Source organism: Gambusia affinis, linkage group LG08 (genome assembly GCF_019740435.1).
Source record: "Gambusia affinis linkage group LG08, SWU_Gaff_1.0, whole genome shotgun sequence".
NCBI lineage: Eukaryota > Metazoa > Chordata > Actinopteri > Cyprinodontiformes > Poeciliidae > Gambusia > Gambusia affinis.
Window position 1 is genome coordinate 2772367 of NC_057875.1, and position 22394 is coordinate 2794760.

At 38.0% G+C, this 22394-nt stretch overlaps 1 protein-coding gene across 2 annotated transcripts in view; it reads left to right on the forward strand.

Annotated features, from left to right (window-relative positions):
* Window positions 1-22394, forward strand: part of LOC122836097 (guanine nucleotide-binding protein G(o) subunit alpha) — a 101791-nt gene that overhangs the window by 64674 nt on the left and 14723 nt on the right. The window contains exons 4-7 of one of the 2 annotated variants that reach the window (XM_044125778.1): window positions 3794-3954; window positions 11279-11407; window positions 13687-13816; window positions 20597-20750. In XM_044125778.1, coding sequence (XP_043981713.1) covers window positions 3794-3954; window positions 11279-11407; window positions 13687-13816; window positions 20597-20750 — 574 coding nt within the window. The remainder of the gene's footprint in view (window positions 1-3793; window positions 3955-11278; window positions 11408-13686; window positions 13817-20596; window positions 20751-22394) is intronic. The other variant, XM_044125777.1, reaches the window with a different exon arrangement.

Here is a 22394-nt window from a genome sequence, read left to right on the forward strand (position 1 = left end):
GGACTCATCCTGTCATTTCTGTCACTACCTTCCTTGTTTCCTTCTTTTCTTTTCTTCAGTTTGAACTTTTCTCCTTTGTTCGTTCATCTTTCCTTACCTACTTACCTCCTTTCTTTCTTCCTTTCTGTTTCATTCCTTCAATCCCACATTTTTTCCTGTTCTTATCCTTCCTTTCTTTTTTCCTTCCTTTCTCCTTTCCTTCATTCATCCTCTAATGCCCCCTTTCATTCTTTTCTCCTCACCTCCTTCTGTCCTTCCTTCAGTCCCACCCTTTTTTCTCGTTCTCCTTTGCCTGTTCACCTTTTCGTTCCTTCTGTTCAGGTTAAAACTTCATCTTGACTAAATCATCCAGTTCTAATTTAAATCTGAAAAACTGTTCTGTCCACCATAAGTAGCAGTTTTGTTTTATAAAAATTGCTGCATTGGTTTTGAGGTTTCAGCTGGTCGTTATTGAACTATGTGAGATCATGCAGAAGGATTTTCAAGTTAAAATGAATAAATGATGTGAGAAGTTCTGCTGATTGTGTGGAATCCTGGTCTCTGGATTTACCAGGAGGTGATGTCAGCGACTTTAGATTTTAATTATTATTAATATTCATTAGATTAATTCCTCGCTCATTGCTGACCGAGTCACGATCTGCTGATATGTGAAAGAGCTGAGACCCTGGTTCAGAGAGTGAGGTGAGTTAATATTAGAAACAGCATGGCTAACAGGTGCTCCAGAACATAACTGAGAATCTTAGACGTCACTCAGCAGCATGCTGGCAGCAGATGAACGATGCAGCGCTGCATTCTGCAGACTCATCACAGTCATGCACATGTGTTGTAATCGAAGCTGAAGGTGGATCAGCTCCATGTTCAAGTGTGTAACCTTCATGTAGAGTTGCATCATCTGTTAAAACACCCACACTTAAAGATTCAGTGACATGAAACTGTCTTCCCCTGAAATATGTAATATAAATAAACTTCAGAAAACGGTTTCACTGCAAAAACACAAAATCATATTTTTATTTTAGTTTCTAGCGCAAATATCTTAGTACATTTGAAATAAGGGAAATATAACTTGTAAGAAATGCTTTGGCAAGATGTCAGAGCTTATTTTAAATTAATATTTCCTTAATATTGATTAAAAAGTTCTAATTCCACTTATACAAAGGGGAAAATGTTATGTTATTAGTGACTTTAGTGCTAGTTCATCAGTTTTAAGGAACTATTTACTTAAAACAAGCTAGAATATCTTGATAAAAAGTGACTTAGTGACATTGGAAAGATGCTTGACAGTTTTTTTGTTTAAATTTTGTGTATATTTAAAATATATTTGCAATAGTCTTCTGAGTTGAATATTTAATTTTATTTTTCTGTGAATAGGAGGCAGAAATAAATAGTTTATACTTAAGTCTGCTACTTTTCATTCGTGGCTTCTTTTAGTTGTTACTTTTTTAGTTATTGTTGACTGAATGAAATAAACAATAAAATGAAACTAAAAGGTAGTTTTATCTATTTTCCATTGTGCTAAGATATTTGCATTAGAAACTTTACAAAAATACTCTGTAAGATTTTGTGTTTTTGCAGTGTTCAAAAGAAAATCTTGAACTGACTTGTTGAATTATACTAATTGGGAAGAGAGTTTCAGTAAAGAAGCTCTTGGAGTGTTATGATGGTACAAACCCTTGTTAATGATCTAGAGGCAGCAAATGAAGTGATGCAACAGAAGAGGGCAAAAGTGCAAAAGAAAAAAGAAAAGCTGCTTATTAAGCCGTTTACAGCTTGTGGCTCTGATTGGAGGTTAAACTGGGCAATCCATGAGTTCATCAGAGCGGCTGTGTTTAAATCACCTCTCTGCTCAGGTTCAGTCACTTTGCTGCTAAATTCTGTAGAATGTCAGACTTCACACAGACCTTGTCTTCAGGTGGTGTAATATGAGCCTGAGTGCTGCACAATCTAATTGTAAAGTCTGGCTATAATTAAATTTTGATGAAAATCGGCTCCAAATCTGACACACTACACCGCTCCACTGGCTTCATGCTGAGTTCTCTGATGTGAAGCTTAATGATGTATTGTTTTAGTGACAGCAGTTATTGGGTCTACTGTGGATTTTAATGCATTCCTTAATTTATATTTATCTCCTGTCGCTGTCTTATGTCTTTATTTTGCCGCTGAGGACTCCGGGTTTCCTATTTCACGTTTATAGTAACACAGTATGTCCTGCTGTACGTTCTGTTTGTTTTTCGCTGTGGTGTGTAAATCTAAAGCGTCACTGACTCAGATAACAAAAACTGTAAATCTAATCGCCTTTTCTGCTGACGTGTACATCTGTGTGGGGAAAACGGATTAATCCAGGAATGTTTATTTTCAAGGAAGTAGAGGGAGGATTGGATCCTTCCGGAACCGTCGTATAATTTCTTAAATTTCTTTTTAGTAAAATAATTCTGCTGACAGGAATCTCAATGTTTAAGCTCTTGTTAACACATGCATTACCATCCACATTTAAAATCTAATTTTTAAAAAATAAAATTAGTAGAATTTTTTTATAAAAAAAAATCATTTGCCTGTGGTGAACTTCTTTTAAGCAATTATGTAAAAAAAAAAAAAAAAGAAACGTTGCATACTGAAATGTATTACAGGTTTACTGTTACAGATTTTTTAATTATTTTAGGCAAAATAATGAATAAATGCAAAATTGAGTTTCCAAATATTTCTTAGAAAATCTGTGATTTAAAGGTGACCTCTAATTAGTCCTTGTACAGTTTAGGTCTATTGACAATACAAAACATGTTCAGTACACGCGAATAACTCACTTCAAATATGAGTGGAACTGTTTCATGGTTAAGTACAACATCTGGACAGAAAGTGAATAAAAATGCATCCAAACTTGAATAAAAAATTTTTAAAATGCCCAGAAGACCTGGAGAAGTTTTTAATCAAGACCGTTTCAGATGATTCAAAGAATGAACGTCTGCTTAGACAAGTAAAACGGATGAATAATTGGTGGTTTTAACCTTTAAGCTAGTACTGAATGAATTTATCAACAAAGTTTTTTGGTTTGTTATTTCAAGTACAAAACAGAATTGTTTGAGAAAGGCAGATCTTCTATCAATATTGTCTTTTTTTAGATGTTTTGCTTCTTCTAATCTAAACCATGAACATGAAGACATAAACATCTGTAGGTTTTCAGTGAAGCAGATTAACACTCTGTTGTCGGGTGTTTGCGATCATATGAGCGGTTTATGATGTTGTGACTCGGTGAGAAGTGCTACATTGGAGCGTCTTTGTGTGGAAGGAGCCCAGAGCTGATCAGCAGCCTCTGGCCCTGAAGGGAAGCGCGGCCGGATCACAGCTGCATGACAACAGCCTAAAAACAAACCTCTGCCAGGCTGAGCGAGATGCCAGAGTCCTCCGTCTATTTCCAGCCCTCTGGAGCTTCTCTATGTGCAGCTTTTAAACAGCCACTTCAGTCTGAATGTCCAGTATTATTATTATTTTTAATTTTTTAAGGTTTGCCCACAATGAAGAGTGATGAAAATAGATCTGGAGTGACGCCTCTGTAAGAGCAGCTCTGTTGGGTGGTTTTTTTCAGTATAGCACATGTTCCACTGTTTTCAGGGCTTGTGTCATTTCTTCTTCCCTGTTTGAACTTTACCCTTGTTCTCTGCTATATTTAACACTTCATCAGTTATTATTTGTCGAAGTGAACAGGTAGACGTCCTGCTGTGTTGAGGTGTTTTAATCAATCCCTCAGAAATAGCTTGCAGCATGTTGACCAATTGTTTTCTCTTTTCTGTTTGTGTTGCAGGCGGATGCTAAGATGGTGTGTGACGTCGTCAGTCGTATGGAAGACACAGAGCCGTACTCCGCTGAGCTGCTGGCCGCCATGATGCGCCTGTGGGCCGACTCGGGCATCCAGGAGTGCTTCAGCCGCGCCCGGGAGTACCAGCTCAACGACTCAGCGCAGTAGTACGTCCATGTTTCTAAATCTGTTCGTGTAGAGATCTACAAATCAGACGGGTAGAGACTCGCATAGGTTTGGTTCAAGGTTTGTTGATCCGAGTTTCATCTTTACTTGTGAGTGCTTTTTGAGTTATGTTTTACTTCCTGTGGTTGCTGTCTTCCTGAAACAGTCATTTTTCATTGGTAAAACTATTGCCAGACAACATTTTTAACATTTATTTGAGATTTATTCTCCTCTAAGAACTTTGAGCAAACTGTAACCCCTCCTCACCTGTGGTGGCGCTCTATCAACAGCCTCTGAAGAAAACGGCACAAAAACCTCTGAAGAAGTCAGAGGTTTGAGCACAAATTTCCTGTTCATGAAGTGTACACAAAAATAGAGTGGTGTCAGATTTTAGAGGTTTAAGGTAGAGTACCTACTGAAAAAGAAAAGTGAGCAGAGAATAGGTGAAGGCGTTTTGGAAATTGGTATCATCTCTTTAAGTGGAGATACTGTCACAGAAGAGTTTAAGCAGCATTTTGGGGTAAAAGCCAATAAAACGTGGTGAAAACATAAGATTTGTCTCCAAACTGATGGTTAACTCAGACGTGAACCTTTTAGTCGCAGTTTATTTATCACTTTGTGTGTGTGTGTTAAATATCACATTAAAGATTGATGCACAATCCTGTGGCCTGTGCAGCCGAGCAGAGTGCCCAGCCAATGAAACGATAGGACAGACATCACATGACCAGACCACTGTTGACAAGCGTACATTTGTGCATATTTCCTGAGAAACCCCAGAAATCTGATGATATTTCAGCTGTGGTCAAAACTTTCTGCTCGTATGACTATTGGAGACGTAAGCGGTATCTCTGCATGGTGCAGGTTTGATAATCACACGTGCATGTAATCCGTGTTTTTATTCCGTAGAAAGCAGAACGCTGCTGTGTGAAAGGAGTAGGTCCTGCCTGAAGCCACCTCTGTGTGTTTGTGTGCAAAGGCCCTGAGTGTTCTGACCTATTTGCCACAATGCACATACTGTACACTCCATCTGCGATTTACATTCCTGCCTTTGTGGCACAGCCATAATTTAGAAAGGCGATCACACAACATGCACGTATGCACACTGAGAATGATGTAAAAATGCCACATGAGGTAGCTAAATTGTCTGAGTTGGCAATATTTAACAATCCATGCAGAGGCAAGAAAACATGCAGTTTGAATTGTTTGCAACAGATTTTGAATTAGACTTTTTGTTTTGTGGCTAAACACAGCAGAAGATCCAATTTAAATGCTGCAGTGACTCTGAAGGTGATTATGCTGCAGCTGTAAATTGGTGTAAGAAACTTTAAAATTCTTTTTGGTTTTGTTTTTTTTTTTTTTTAGATAAAACATCATTGCGGTATATCCTTAATTATGGGAAATAGCTTTGGTCTCCTTATTCTGCTTCCCTCTGCTCAGCGATGGCAGAAACCTTTCTTCTTCATGCTGCTCCGTGGTTTTATTATGTTACTTTCCGTCGCTTCTGAAGAAGTCACAAGTAAATCTGTGTCAGTAAATCACTCCAGAGGGTGGTATCTAACCATCCCAACACTGGTTACTAAGCAACAGCCATGAATTAATTCGGCTGTGGTGACCTTCTTTTAAACCATTATGTGAAGAAACGTCACATTCTTTGCCCTGAAGTGAGTCATGATGTAACACTGAAAAAGTATCTCAGATATACCCCTACAGATTGTTTTTATTATTTTAGGGAGAATAACCGGAGTAAATGTAAAATGGAGTTTCCAAATGATAACTTATGTATTGAAAGACAAATCTATCCAATCAAACTGACCGTTTGTGAAAATATTATTGCTTCCTTGTTACATCATGACTCAACTTTCATGAGCCACATTTACTGTCAGGTCTGATAAATCATGAAATCACCTGAGAACATGAAGTAGATACAATAATCTCAAAAAGCAACCTATGACATCCTGGTATAAAAAAATCTAGTGCTGTTAGTCAAATTATAGGGTTAAAAAGCTAATATAAGGTTTCTTTAGGCAGCTCCTGTTTGGAGGTGCAGCAACACAAAACATGCCTATTAATATTTTTGCACAAAATGATTCTTGGATAATGAGAGTTTAGTTCTGCTTAGTGTGAGCTCCTTTCAGAATGAACTGTTTTAGGGCCTCTGTCACTTTAAATACCATTAAACTGCTGCTGGCCACGCCCCCAACTCAGCATTTACACTTGCATATTAAAATGACTAAAAACAAACACACAACTATGCACCTTCGAATGAAGAAAGTGGTTTCAACAACAATTATTGTTATTTCCAGCAGCCATTGTACTAGATGGCCTGGAGCTCAGCTGGGGTTGCTAGGTAACGGTGCAGTGCCTGCTGATTTGTGACGTTACATTCTGGAGGTTTCTAAAAAATTTATTTTTCCTAACACCAAAAAAACATAAACTTACCTCCAAAAACAGTTGTGTGTTTTTTTGGATTGTTTCTAGAAGCAGTAGAAACCCAAATGGAAGTACAAAGATGCGCAAAAAGTGAGTTTTACATAATATGTCCCCTTTAAACTCCTCTGCTTGAGGCAGAGACTGACCCCCAGCCCAGAGGTGGTTGATTCTCATCCTGGTCACTTTACACTCACCAGTAAACCACTCCAGTTCAGACTGGAGTTGAAGCCAACAGTCATCTGTGACAAGCAACAATAAGACCCTACGGTTCCCAAACCAGACGACCTCTTCTCCACGGCAACGCCTTGAGACTCTGTTGATGAATACCACAAACAGGATCGGTGACATAAGACAGGAAGAGTCAATCAAAACATATAACCAAATAAACAGAACTGGGTCAGAGACAAAGTCAAGCTTCTCAGTTTAGATGCTGTAGAGAAAAATGAGCATCGGAGAGGAAAGAGGACTCCGGACAACCAAAATAAACTGGAATAGTTCAAATAGTTTTCTGAATGCTTCAGCCATGTGAAATTTTATAATAGACAGAGTGGTTGGGATCATTCCTGTACCATACATGGTAGACTCCTCCAAGTCAGAGGGTGGGATGTGGACTGTCAATAATTATAGAAAATTAAACTTTATTTCTCCAAATGAGCATTTATTAGCTTTTGAACCAAGTGGCCGCTCATCTTGAACAGTAACGGCCTCTCTGGGCTTTAAATCCACCACTCTTCTCTAATTCTGCACATCACCAGTGAAATGAGGCGAGCACACTCAGGGGTCTGGAGTTAATCAACTTAATGCGCCATGTTGAGAAATATCCGTCTGAGAGGAAAGACTAATGCAGCAGCTGTGCACATACTATATGTCATCCAGAAACCAGACAGAAAACTTATCATCCCTTTCCAGGCTGGTTTAAATGTAATTTACGTTGCTGTCTGTGTGCGAGTCCTTAGGCGGACAACGGTGCTGTGCATGAAATAATGTTAACATGAGTGTTAGTGCGAGTTCATTGCGGCGAGAAGTGGCTGCAGGGTGAACGACCAGCAGAAGCAGCACAGAGGGGTCAGGCGCGTGTCAAAGGAAAGGTCGTGAAAGACAAATGGATAAGTCGAAACAATTACTGACCTTTGACTGACCTTTCTAACTCAATTATAAGACAACTGGAGTTGTAGAAATAGACTGATAGCCTTCATAGATACTCTGCTCACTGCAGTAAATGGGAATAGGAAACATTTCTTACATCTATTGTTGTAACTGCCAGAGTGTCACACATTGTACAGCATCTTGCAAAATTACAAAGAACTCTTTGACTTTTTCATGTTTCAAAGTTATAAAAGGATGGAAATAAGAAAGCTACTGAAAAGTTTGACTCAAGCTTGAGACTCAAACAGGAGGCAGAAGTTACTCTGGTCAACTGGAAACAAAATGAAACTTCTAGGCTTCCATGCAAAACAAATCATGAGTATATTTTTAAAGTTCAGACCTAAATCCTATTGAAAGATTCTCAGTAGGATTTACCAACAGCTTTTCTTCTCAATCTGACTGTGTTTGAAATATCTAGTAGAGAAATGGGAAAACGTTTCAGTCTCTAGATGTGCAAATGTAGGAGAGACGCATCTCAAACACTTCCTGTCATATTAGCAGTGAAGGCTGGTTTTAGTAAGAACGGAGTTGGGCGGGTTGCATACATGTCTGCTTACGCAAAATACCAATAATGCTACAAATGCTTTGCTCTGGACTCTATCTGTGATAGTTTAGTAGTGTTTTTGACACATGATAAAGGAACATTCTTCACGTTTTTGCCACCTGAAAAGTCTCTGAAAATAAAATTCTTCTGATCTGACGTCAGAGGCCTGGATGGATTTCACTGCTTGCAGCTTTAATTCATCCTCAATTCTCTTTTCAATTTAACTCCTCTTCCTTCTGTTGCATTAATGCTAAGAATGTGTGGGTTGTTTGATTGCCTTGTAATCTAATCATTGCCATTTCACTTTGTAAATTGAAACCTGTCTCAGCATCGAGTCGCCATTAATCCTGTCCACTCACGCTCACTGGGAGCAAACAGAGCCCGCCTGTGTAGGATGTGGTGCATGTTTGCATTCATTTTCATTCCATAAAACACACTGTGGTTGCAGATTAATGCCCAGTTGAATCTCAGGCGGTAAAGAGTGCTTTCTACTTCTCGTTTTCTTCGTCTCCTCCTGACCAGCTCATCATATTCTTCCTTTTCAAACCACAATCTAACCAATATTTCCCTCTAAAATCAATAGTTCTCATCAGCGAAGCTCTGTGTGCTCGTGTCTGTATTCCATCTACCTTCTCTTACTCTGTCAACATGTCTTCTCCCTCAAGTCTTTATCTTTTCCCTTTTGAAGTTACTGACTGTCCGCTTGCCCTAAAAGAACATCACCAATCTAAAAATAAAAAAGCATTATATCCATTACGTTGGGAGGACGTTTGAGTGCGTATCGTGTTCATCTCTTCTCTCAGTCCGTACTTCAGGGTTCACCTCTGCTGATGGAGAGCATCGGTAATGCTTGGTTTTTTGGAAGAAGTGATTTGTTATGATTGCTTCCTCAAAAAGTTTTAGAAGAAATCAGTGAGGCGATTAAGAGACGGATAAAACATGATTGGTTGAGGAAACCACTATTTAATTTTTAGTAATCAATATTTTTGCTTATGTTGATCTAAACTGATCTGTTACTAGCTTTTTAAATTTGATCTTAAAGCTGCAGTGTGAAACTTGTTAAGAAATGTTTTTTCCATTTTTATTGAAACAGCCACCATGTCGTATGAGACAGGTAAGCTGTGAAAAACCAAACTCCTCAACTTCCTCCCAGTGGTATTGTTATGGTCTGTGAAAATGCAGACCCCAAAAACAACCAATCAGAGCCAGGAGAAGGATCTTAGCGCTGTCAATCAACCTCCTGTCTGCGCTGCTCAGTGTTCTAATAGCAGAGAAACAAGGAAAATCATGCATCTGTCATCTGTGGTTATGCTAATTAGCCTTAATATTCATGGTAGGCTATGATGCTGTGAGTGCCTTAAAACAAAATAATTTAATGTTAAAATTCAGTTTAACATTTAACAGGAAGCCAGTAAAGGCTTCTAAACACAGGAGAGTGACTGTCTGCCTCTTCCTGGTTTGGCCTGTTAGTCTGAAGGACAGAAGAAGGACTGAAATAAAGAGTCCTAGTAATTCATTTGGGGGAGATTAAGGTGGAAAAATATGCATTAAGCCATCAAGCTGCCTTAATTATGAAGAAATAATGAGCATCAGTTGAACGACGTTAAAAGCAGTCGGACCACCCAGACTGCTGCTGCTGGCCTGCAGGCTGAACGATGTCTTACTGAAGGTGTTCATGACTCTGCAGACTAAACCTTTCCTGTTATTCCCAGTCTCTTAACCAGAGATCTTCAACAAGTTCCCACTAATTGAGGGTTCAGGTTTAATACAGGAAGTCTGTAGCTACCAGTAACCGTGTGTATCTTTGATTTGGGGAGAAAACCTCTGCACTATTTAAACTCAGAGAAACAAAACCGGGCCAGAAAGTTCAGCAGAAAATGTTTTCTTGGTTTTTTGAGGGGAACCAGAAACTTGCAGCAGTGCTACCAACTACAACACAACGCCAGGCAGTTAGCATGGCGAGAAACTACTGCTGGGTATTACTCCTGTAGCTGAAAGGGAGAGCAGCACTCCACACACCGCTGGAATGCATCTCTGCACGGCTCTGTTCAGGATCATTTGATTTACAGTACAAATAATGGTGCACTTCCAGGGATATGCCATTACACAAGCGAACAGAATCACCTCATCCTCCCTGCCTTTCTTCCTCTCTTCTAAACAAGCAGCTGCTCGCTGTGCTCACTTGGCAAGGATGTAATTTAGACCCTCAGCTAGCTTAGCCCCTACAGGAGAGGTAAGTATGAATAATGCTTTGCACTTTAAACTTTAAAAACATTGTTCTCCTTTGTGAGAAATACAATAAAGATGATGAAGCTTTTTCAGGTAAGATCAGCTCATCTGGTTTAGTACTGAGTCGATGTTCCCGGCATGTTGTAGTGAAGTTGATCTACAGCCAGCAGAACCCCTGAAAAAAGTACATTAACTACAGTTACAGTGACAGTGATGTAATAGGTGGGACTGATATTATCTCTGTTATGTAATGTTACCTATAAACCACCTGAGCCATATCACCAGCATTCTGATGTCGTGGAAAGTAGGTTAGGCCACCCAGCGTCGTTCTCTCTGTTTTATCTGCATCACATCCACCAGCGTCTCTGGGACGTACAGCAAACATAATGAAGTCATTCTGATTTTTTATTTTTATTTTTGAGAAGGCTGGACTAAAAAAATGAGTAGAAAAACAAAGAAAATTTTTCAAAGAGCTTCAGAAAGTCTGCAGATATTTTGATCAAGACAATGTAGAAACATTACACAGAAATCTGAAATATCTATAAGTTTATGACATGATATAACAGAATGAAAATACAATGTGACCATCATGTTCTCACTGGGCTGGGCTATAAGTTGACTTTATGGTTTTTGAAGATTTTGAAGATTTTTTTTCACCAATGCCCTCATTATGTCTCCACAACTCAGAGTAAAAACTTCCACCATCTTGTTTTACAGCTTCTATATTTGGATTTATTTGGATTTTGAATTTATGCCAACCCTATGATATTTCTTTTTTTTTTTTTATATGAGAGTAAAGTCCTAATACAGGAAGACAGTCTTAGTTATACAAGAATAAAGTCATGTGACAATAAAATCAAAATAATGTATTAATTAAGTCAGTTGATGTTCAATCTGCCTGAGTGCTCATAAAAGTCTAATATTTGGGTTTGTGTGTGTGTGTGTGTGTGCGTGCGTGTGTGCGTGTGTGTGTGCAGCTACCTCGACAGCCTAGATCGGATCGGTGCGCCCGACTACCAGCCCACAGAGCAGGACATCCTCCGGACCCGAGTGAAGACCACAGGCATCGTCGAGACGCACTTCACCTTCAAAAACCTTCACTTCAGGTTGGGCTGACCCAGAGCGTGTCCACCTGCTCCTCACACCGCAGAAACTCCAATCTGTAATTAATTAGATCCGATGGTTTAAACAAGTCTCTATATTTATGATTCTCTGGCTCTTTAACGAGGTCAGATTCAATTAGAACACGGAGCGGAGGGAGTGAGAGGCGAGAAATGGAGTGGATGAGTCTTTGTCATAATTCAGCTGCATGTACTCTCATTTAAAAAGCAACTCAAACATGGAGAGTGGCCTGTTGGTAAACTGTTAAATGGCCATTATTTATCTGGATGGATGCATCATTATGTCCCTCTCTTGCTGTTTTTATCAACAAATTGAAGCTGCAGATGCACGGAGGCTGGTCACAGTAACACATCCTCTTCCATATTTGCTGAAATGTGGAAGATGAAGTCAGATTCTGATCTCATAATTCTGACTTTTGATCACAGAAAATTAAAGTCACAATTCTTTTTCTTTTCTTTTTTTTGCAGTGGCCCTCATTCTCTTTTGTACAGAAATGATTGTGATTAAAGATAATATTTTGATTTTCAGACAATTTCAACTAATATAATAAAAATAAGAATACATTTTAATTTCTAAAGAACGTTGGAATTAGAAATCATTTTAAATATCCAAAATAGACATAAAAAACACTGAAACAACAATAAGTAAGATGGATAATAAAGTCTTGGTAACTAAAATTACATTTCATAAAATATCATCAATATCAATATCATCAATATCTTTGGGCTTTAACAGGGAAAACAGGCAGGAAAACAGTGCAAACTAAATACTTCAAACTGGGTGTCAAATGTTTACAGCATTTCTCAAAATATCGACTTTTCAAATATTTAAAGGGGAGCATTTCTTTGGGACATATTTTAATTTGTCATGCGATTAGTTGATTTACTACGAAAGGCTTAGATGCATGTTTATGCTGCTGGTCGAGGTTTTCCACTGAGCTGGTTGTGATGCACCGTCGCTGTGTGTCTCTGAGAGGCACAGCCTGCAGATTTCCAGCTGGGCTGCTATTATTGGTAGACATGCGGGGAGTGGGAGGCTCCTCTGTTCCTGTAACGGGTGGGACCCGTCAGCCTGCCTACCATTAGACCCGTCACACACACGGCTGGCTCCATTTCTCTCCGGACTCAGGCCTCTCATTCCCAACACCACAAAAACACAACACAGTGAGGCTGGGTGGTTTTCTGCTGGGGCAAAATGACGTAATGGATAACATCTGTTGTTTAGACATTTTCCTCTAGGTTCAAACGCTTCATAGTTTTAGCTATTCATCAGCAATCCAAACAGGTTTTGGTTTTTCCAGCTAAAAGTTGCAGCTAAGCTTAAATCCCTGCACTATAAAATCATGCATATCTGTAAACGGTTTTACAAGAACATTTCAAATGAGGGGAAAATAGTTATAATTAAATTATAATTGCTCTATAATTCAGTTCTTTTTGCAGAAAATAAATCATGGCAACGCTTTTCTTCACAGCCTTGAATTTACTAAAGATTGTTTTTCCTTAACCACATTCAATCACATATATACATTCAGGCTCAAATATATGCATACACCTCCATTAATGTTGCGTTTAATGGTTTGGCTTTTAAGTTTACCAGGATTCTTGTTTGTGCCACTCCAGCAGCTTAATGTTTTTATGTGGAACACCTAACTGTGTCACAGTAGCAGATATACTGACCCTAACCATCAGCTTTAGATGAAGGCAGGTTAGTTAGGATTTCATGCTGGAACTCCAGTGTGGACTGAGACGCTCCCAACCGAGATCAAAGTCGGTAACACTTTATTTGACGGGTTGTGAATAAAACTCTCCTGACACCCTCAGAAAAATGACAAAGTCTTCATGAATATTTATGACTGTTGTCATAAAGTGTCATTTGGTAAATCATGACACTCTTAATACAAAGTGGACATTATTCAAAATGCATTTGTTGCTTTTGCTGTCTTTTCTTGTTTAACAATTTACTGTTTTGTTCTATTTCTTCAGCAGTTATATAGATTTAGTTGATGTGCAACTTGCTAATGAAGAGTTAGCTTCATGTTACTGACACTTTATGCAAACATTGAACCTGTGTGTGTAATTATAATCCACTTTTTTCACTCCAAGCTGAGCTGCCAGACCCATCAGGTGTTTCAGTCCATTAATATATCTGCAGCTCAGATAATCAGAGTGGAACTGTTTTTAGACCCTAAAATGGGAAGATGGACAGTGTTGCACCTACAAAACCATTTATTTTGCTGAATTTGTTTGTTTCTCGTGTCCTGCAGGCTGTTTGATGTGGGAGGTCAGCGGTCGGAGAGGAAGAAATGGATCCACTGTTTTGAAGATGTGACGGCCATCATTTTCTGCGTGGCTCTGAGTGGATACGACCAGGTTCTGCATGAGGACGAAACCACGGTAAGAACCCGACGAATGTTTTACATATAGATTTATTTATAGCTGTTTTATCATTTATAAATGTGGTTTGAACTCAAATAAATCCCCTTGAACCAAACAGCTGTTTGTAACTTAGTGAGTTGTAACATCTTAAACACCTGACAATTCAGAGCTTCTTATAGTATCATTATTTTTAATAGTTGATATGTTTTTACGTTAGCCTTTCTTTCATCTGTGACAAACCTAAAAAATATAAATATTATTGGTTAATAAAAAGGCTCATGCAAAAATGCTCCTATATGTGGCTCATTCAGTAAGTCAGAAAAAAATGAAGGATTACATAAATGTGTTTAATAAATATTATTGAAAGGGGATTTTTGAAGCTGTCAATCTCAATAGTAACTTTACATTGTGCAATTAATTTATCTGAAAGATGAACACAGAGATAAAACCTCAGATTTTCTATCCATATATATATATATATATATATATATATATATATATATATATATATATATATATATATATATATATATATATATATATATATATATATATATATATATATGAGCGTCTGCTGCTTTAATTCAGTTATTCCAGAAGGGAAAGTTTCTGAAAATAGACTCGATGTGTGTTTTAAACGTAAAAAATGTTGTGTTTTAAACGTAGAAAGTGTTGAGTAAGCCGCCAGTAAATAGACGGCCTGTGGAAAGGCTTCAGACAGGAAAGGATAAATGTCTCCAGAATTTAGGAATAAGCATGTCGGTGACAGAGAACGCTTTAAAAAATGATCAAAGTTCATTCAAAGCTGCAACAAGCCGTCTGATCACAGAGTAAACACCGCTCAAAATCCTTTTTACCATAATAAGGATTTGCTGACTATCTTGAAGGTAAAATATGTCATTATTGACCTAGAGCATCATAGTCTGCATTCAGAAATAATATTTGACCAATAAATCTCAGGATAATTTCAGCCCTTTGCCAATTTGTACCCTCATTTTTCACTAAACCAGTGATTCTCAAATCCTAAATCAGGCCCCCGTTCTGCTTTTCTAAACTTTCAAACCATAGAGCTTATACATGTTTACCTCTTTCTACGCTCTGATGTTGTAAACTGAATCCAAAATGTTCACATACTTTTACATTTTTCATTTGCAATACATTTGAAATATTCTCTTAGATCATAACAGCAAACTGAGGAGTCTGTGCAGAATTTTGTTTCATTTCTGTACAACAGGAAACAATGGATGTGTGAGCATTTTAGAAATGGCAACAAATAAATCAAGTTTCATTAAGGTCAAACACATAGTCAAGCCCAAAATTATTCACGGCCACAAAATCATCCAAAAGTTCAAAGTCATTCAAACACAGGATCATATTTTAATAACACTCTGCATACTTGGATAAAGTCAATGGGCGAAGCTGCCCAGATCTCCATGTAGTACGTCTGAAATGATGCAGAAGGTTGTAAAAACAAAGAAATTTATTGTTTATACTCCTGGTAGATAATGTGTTATTTTTATACAGTTCTCAATATCCTTTAATGAAATTACAAATAATACGTGATCAGTTTTTTTATGTTTCTACTGATATTTTTTAATTTATTGTTTGCATTGAGTTCGAAGTCCTTGACATTGGAAGGCCTCTTGGCCGAAACCCTAATCTTTTGCTCATCCACAGATTCAAGCCGAGTGATATCAATCGTACTTTCTAGTTTGAAGAAGCGTGTTTGTTATATTAAAGGTTAACTTTCAGTAAAAATCTGTCAGTAGCTGCATTTCCTTTACAAATGTGAGCAAAACTTTGTCAGTATTCCACTAATGTCGAAGAAACTAAATTCTGCAATTGCATTGTTTCCATTAAAAAAGAAACAGTTAAAATCTCATTTGAATAAGTTTGTTCATGCAATAAGTCATTTAAAAATATCCAGCTCATCGTTCTCCAACCACTTCCTGTTGTCGCCTTCATCTTTTCTGCCAATAGCAACATCCTGTTGTTGATCATGTGACTCATGAAGCGAATAAAACGTTTCATTGCAGTTTTACAGAACACACTAATTTCGATACAGCAGAGAAACTGCCTCAAGTTAGCGTATTTCCACTAAACCAGTTTATTTTTGTAGACCTAATTTGCACAATTTGAAGGTGAATGGAAATGCAGCTAGTGCTGTGAATACGTTTTGAAATCATTCGATGAGATTTTAAACAGTAACGGAGAGAATCGGCGCCTGCAGTCAGCATCACTAGAATCCCCAGGATTGGTTCGGAACCACACAGGGAGACACAATCCATCATGGAGGAAATAAATGGAGAACTTTACTGACTCATTTAACACAGCCGTTCCTGTAATTGTTAGATGTCTGTAAATTGAGGCACTTGCAGTGAGACAAAACTGTGAAGTTTTCACAGAAACCCAGCGATGCTTTAAACAGACCTGATCTTCATTCTGTTATCCATTTTTATTATCGCTAAGCTAGAAATGATGTAGGAGTTCTAATTAGCAGACAAATGTTTCGCCTCCTGGCTTCAACCTTCTCTCTGTTTTACTACCGAAAGCCTCCAGTTCAGCAAAAATATTCCACAATTTGGAAGAAAAACGGAGGACCTCCCAGTAATTGGACCGAGGAAGCAACACATAACCCGATCCGGCAGCTCGTTAAACTCACTGCTCTGCTGGAGTTTTAATTAGCAAGCAACTTTTCTTATAATGCAAGAAAGCAGTGGAAACCTGGACTTGAATCCATCTTCACTCCTGGTTATTATTCAGTGACGAGTTCTGGTTTAGGTGTTTTCCAACCAGACAACTATACAGATTTGAAAATTATTTATTTTGGTTTCCATTTTTTTACAGATAAATTCTGAAAATTTTGGTCTGCATTGGTTTTCAGCCCTGTTCAGTCCGCTTTAATTCAACTCTAGTCTGTTTGTCCAGAAAGTCCAGTTTGTTTGGTGAAGTGTGAATGCTAATCACACTCTGAAGTGCAACAGCAAACTCTGGTTCACCTAAAAACGTCATTCTCAGTTCATTTGACATGAACTCTGCTGCGGTTTGAATACATATGTGAACACAAAGTGAACCAGAGACCGCTCCAAAAGCAGGAAGTGGACTACAGTGCAAGGCATTCTGGATAAATAGAACAGCTGGATTTCTGATTCTGTTTGCTATTTAAGCTGCTCAGTATTTCATTTTTCAGAGTAAATGCAGCTGATGCAAATGCAGACTTTTCAGACTTTTATTTCTAATAACATTTCTTCTATATCAGAATTTATACATGACTTTCACCTCTTCAGCTCCCAGCAAAACCCAGTGTAGTTTGTGGTCGTAAAATGACAAAACCTGAAGGAATTGACATGATATTGCAAGACGCTGAACTTTTCAGGTTAACAGTCTCTCTTTCCCAAAACAGTTTGGGATCAGTTAAAAGAGATATCTTAAGACAGTAATAATCTATAAACCATTTAAATCTTGAACCAGAATGTTAGATTTTAGCACCATGAAGCTGATATAACCTGCTGTGGGAAGCAGAGCTGCAAGCTGTTAGCTGTGCTCAGCCTCCTGTCTCTGTATTTCAATAGTTGGACTCATAAAAGGAACATTTGCATGCAGACAGGCTGAACGTTAGTCAAAAGGAGGTGTATAATTTTATAATGTCAAAACACCTATGAAAGGACCTGTGGGTAAGTAACAGAGCTGATGTGTGTCACAGCACTGGAAAGCAAACACAAGCTGAACATTAACTTAGTGGATTAGTCATCTGCTGTGGAGAGCAAAAGTATTTGCCCCCTTACTGTATCAGATTAGACTTAGACAACAGTGAATTTGGTCACTAAATGCTGTTGCTTGGCTACCAGAGTGCAAAGGAAGAACACTAAAAAGGTCATATAACTCTTGTGTTCTTGTTCTTAAGTGGGAAGTTTTGCTCACAAAAATCAACGTGTGCCTATTTTATCAAAAACATAAAATGTTCAACAGCTTCTTGAGAAATAATATTCAATAGATGAAGTTGTTAAAAATGTTCATATCTGGTTTTGAGTGAGACAAAACTTGTTAAAGATCTCAAGCTTATTCAGCAAACAGATTTTTTTTCCAACATAATTTGTGTATATTTTAAAAAAAGAACAAACTCATACAAATATGTTGCACAGGTATGAGGTATGTGAGGAATATGATAGGCAGAAAGTTTTCAAGATAACAATAAGAGCAAAAAATTCTGGTCACATCAGTATCACAAAAAAGAAGAAAAAATAATCTCATCTAAACTTACTTAGTTCATTTTAAGCCCTTTTTAGTACGTTAGTGACAAATATAAAAAATCATGTCTTCCAATTTTTAGAAAATTCTTACATATATTAATTTATTGAATCTTATCCATTTTATAAATTTCTTTCATGATTCCGTTGTTGGAGGATCCTTATTTTACCATCAGATATTAAAACCTTCTACTCCAGGAAAGTTTTGAGCTGCTTGGTTTATGTTTTCTCTGTTGGTAAAAACAATAAAAGCTCCTGATAGGCCCCGCCTCCCAGCTTCTGACTGGTTTCCGATCGGTGTCTGTTGGTACAAACGCGCCCTGCACCACTTACTCTCTGTCACTCCCTTCCTTCTTCTTCAGATGCGCATGTACTGTGTTTGGTCGTTGCTCCTCTTCAGCGTGTTCTCTGAAATGACGACTGCTCGTTGTGAACGCTGCCTTCCTGCCCTATGAACACTCTCTCTGCAGCACCGGATGTGTGTTAGCATTAGCATGTCGGGTTGAGGAGGGGAGGGGAAGCGGACGCGGGGGACTGGTCCATAGCGTTTTTCTGTTCCTTCTCTAAGCTCCGCCCTGCAGCATCTCTGGCTCCTTCTACTCCTCTTGTCACTGTTGCCACCGACTGTCCTCTCTAACCAATCAGCTGTCAGATGCAGATGCTCCACCCACAGCCAGGTATGAAAACCTCCAAATAGGTTGACACACTCACTTTAGCAGCTGGAAGCAGGTCCTCTCTGTGTTTGCTGTTTCCTCTGTTTGATAGCTAGAGATGCACCGATCCCTTATTAATATCGGTATTGGTCCCGATATTGAAAAAAAATTCTACATTGGGTATCGGCGACAATGTTCCCAATCCATAAGGGCAGATCTATTCGGTCTAATTCAGTACTTTAATATTTATTTTACATTATGTTTACAATTCCTAATTGCACTTTCTGAGCCATTTGATAGATGATTTGTTGCAGTTTATTTTTACAAGGTAGTCACCCTGTTGTTTTTCAGTTTCAGTTTCTTCATTATTTATTTTAAATTGGCTGTTTTACTCCTAATCGCACTGACCGAACAAATTAAAGTTGTTTTTACATTTTTGACCAAGCTTGTGATGCTGTTGGTGTATTTAAGTGAGCTGTACTGTAACAGAATTATCAAATAAATTCCTAATTTAGTACATATATGTCTGCATTAAAAAAGAAAGAAAGAAATGTTTCATGTTTCTCCTTAAGTTCAGCTGTTTTTCTGTATCAGATCGGTAAACCTCAGATATTGGTATCGGAAATGAAAAGGTGCATCTCTATTAATAGATCTCTCTTCTTCCTTTTCCTTGTTTGTGAAACTCCGACAGTCGTTTCTCATGAATCTGGTCGATGGATCCCATCGATCTCTTTCTCCTCAAGTTAATGTTGGATCAGAACCAGAGAGAAACTGCTTTCAGCTCGCAGTTTGAAGGAATCTGTCTGTTTTTATTACCTGCTACATAAAAAAAATCACTGAAACAGCTAGCTAGTTTTCGCCTTAATCCACCATTTATTGTAATGCAATGTGAATAATTAGGTCGCAATGATTCACAGAAAAGACAAATTAAGCATGATAAATTTTGCAAAAGGAAAAAATAATCAAGTAAAGTTTTCTGGTTTTATGTAATAAACAAGGTTTGATACTTCATAACCAAAGCAGCTGCAACATTAATCCAGCAGCTTTTACATCTGCTCTTAATGGATCTATTTATTTCTACATTAGAACCCTGTGGAGTTATCGTTGTGATCACTTAACTACATACAGTTCTGGTTTGATGTTTTGATTTGAACAAGAAGGACGACTTTCAGATGTCTCTTAATAAGAGCCTCAAAATAATTTTACATTCATATTAGTGGGTCCTTGATGAGTGGGTGCAAATTTTATCATTTTTGTGAAATACTTGTTTGTTCTTAAATAATTAGTGATATTGACTTTTAAAAATAGTTAATATTAAAAATATCAACAAAATGATTGCTTTCATTTTGTTAGTTTTCTGCGGTGCATCCAGACCCCAAAAACAAGTTTCTTTTCATTTTTACAACCCTAAAACTTTTCTAAAAAGTTTTTTTTAAGTCCTTCACTAATTACTGGGCTGATTCATCTTCAGTTGACAAGTCAGGTTTAATCAAACTGTCGTCAGATGAGGAAATTGTGCTCAGTAGCGCCCCTACAGGTGAAAAACTTCACAGGGTTCGTTGTAGTTTAATATGATGCCATTAGAGCAGACTCTAACACACAGCTAACATCTCCACATGCATGGCTTCAATAAGCTCACTGCCAGTGAGCCTTACTAATCATTTCTGAATGTTGCATGCTGATTAAAAAATGTTAACACACAAACTCAGATCACAAACTGTGGTTTTATGAGGAACTCCCCCAAACTTCTGTTCTGCTTTTTGGTTTTAGCTTTCATCACAGTTCCTCCTTTAGCTCAGATTACGTGTCGTTTGCACACGTCATGATGTTCTGCAGTTTGGAGTTTTTTTCTCCTTGAGTTCTGTCCCGTTTGACATGTTCTGATCTCTCCCCTGCAGAACCGCATGCACGAGTCGCTGAAACTCTTCGACTCTATCTGTAACAACAAGTGGTTTAACGACACTTCCATCATCCTCTTCCTTAACAAGAAGGACCTGTTCGAAAACAAGATCATCAAGTCTCCGCTGACCATCTGCTTCCCAGAATACACCGGTACATCCTTCACTGTGACTGTTCCCTTTAGGCTGGATTCTGGTTAAAACGTTAGAAAGTCACCAACTTGTCTAACCTCTAGAAAAAAAACAGACAATCCCGATCTTTAGGCATTTGCTCAATTTGTTTTGGGGATATTTTTTCATATTCTACTGACATGAACTATCTTAGCATCCGTTGGTTTATGGGCTCGAATAATAAATCTGACTACCGTTTCACACGCTCAGCGTATAGATATTAATCAAAAATTTATGAGGAATAAAAATAAAAGATAAAAGGAACAACGCGTACATAATATTACTTTGTTATAAAGACAAATAAAATCTGTTAATCAGGTGAATTATTTCTTTTTTATTGACATTACTCCCCCATTATATAAAAAAAAAACTTTCTTTAAAATCCTTTTTTTTTTAAGAAATGATCTTTTAAGTTGCCTGCAGTTTTCAGTTTAAACCACTAGATGGCTCTCCATCCTGGAAAGAAGACCTTTATTTCTTTGTGGATTTTAATTTAATATTTCGGTTCATTTTTAACAGTTAGCCCACAATTTATTTGTAGATTATTTTTATTTTTGGTTGCTAAAATAATTTTTCTTGATTACATGCACACATTTAGAATAACATTAGTCCTAATAAATTAAGACTCAGAAAGTCCAAAACCCCAAATGAAAAACAATCTACTGGAGCAGGTAGTTGTGAGAAGTAACATTTTGCTAAATAATATACTTAAATTTCAATTATGGATTTTTCTGAAAGCAAAACCTTTATAAATTGAAATTAAATTAGAATTCTCTTTTTTCTTACTTTTCTACAACCAATAAAAGTCGAGTAATCACAGTGGCCACTTTACTCAAAAAGGAGGAAATATTCTGCTTAATTTTAGACAACAGAGCTGCAGATGCTGTTATCAACCAAAACAAATCAACTGGGGACAATGAATCCTACCAGGGACGAGAGTTCCAGAAAGTAAAAAAAGGAAAACAGCAGAAGAAAATGAAATCAGGGCTTCCAGGGTCCAAACTGCCAGGGACTGATTGCGTGTGAGACAAGAGAAAACACGAGACAAAACAACTGAACATAAAAACGCCTGAGAGTGGGAGGAAAATTAGGAAGAAAAAAAAAAACTGTGGGAAAAATGGGTACAGAAAGCAGCAAGACTGTGAGAAAGAAGGGATTAGGATTCCAAAGCTGTCCCTTCGCCTCTTCATCCCTTCCCACTAGCCGGTCTCTGACCAACTTCCTGCCGGAGCAGACAGGCAGCGGCTGCTGATGGCCGAGAGCCACCGAGACTTTGGCGGCGCTTGGACCAAAAATGACTGCAGTCGCTGAGATCAGATTCATCCCAAAAGCACGAGAACAAAGGAAAGCGAGCCAAGAGCTGGCAGAAGGCGGCGCTCGCCCCAACAGCTAATTATGAACTGGACCTGAAAGGAGCCACAGTGGATTTGGCTCCGGCGTTAAACTGATCACACTCACTGTACAAATAATGGCTCCAGTGATTTTAGCTTCAGGTTATCAGAAGTGTCAGAGTTTCGTTCTGTAACTGCTGGTTTATCATAGTAATCCAGGAGAAAGCGGCGCACTGCGGCAACAATAACGGGACGTATTAATGTCCATCACTTTCCATTTATTGGAGCAAACTCAC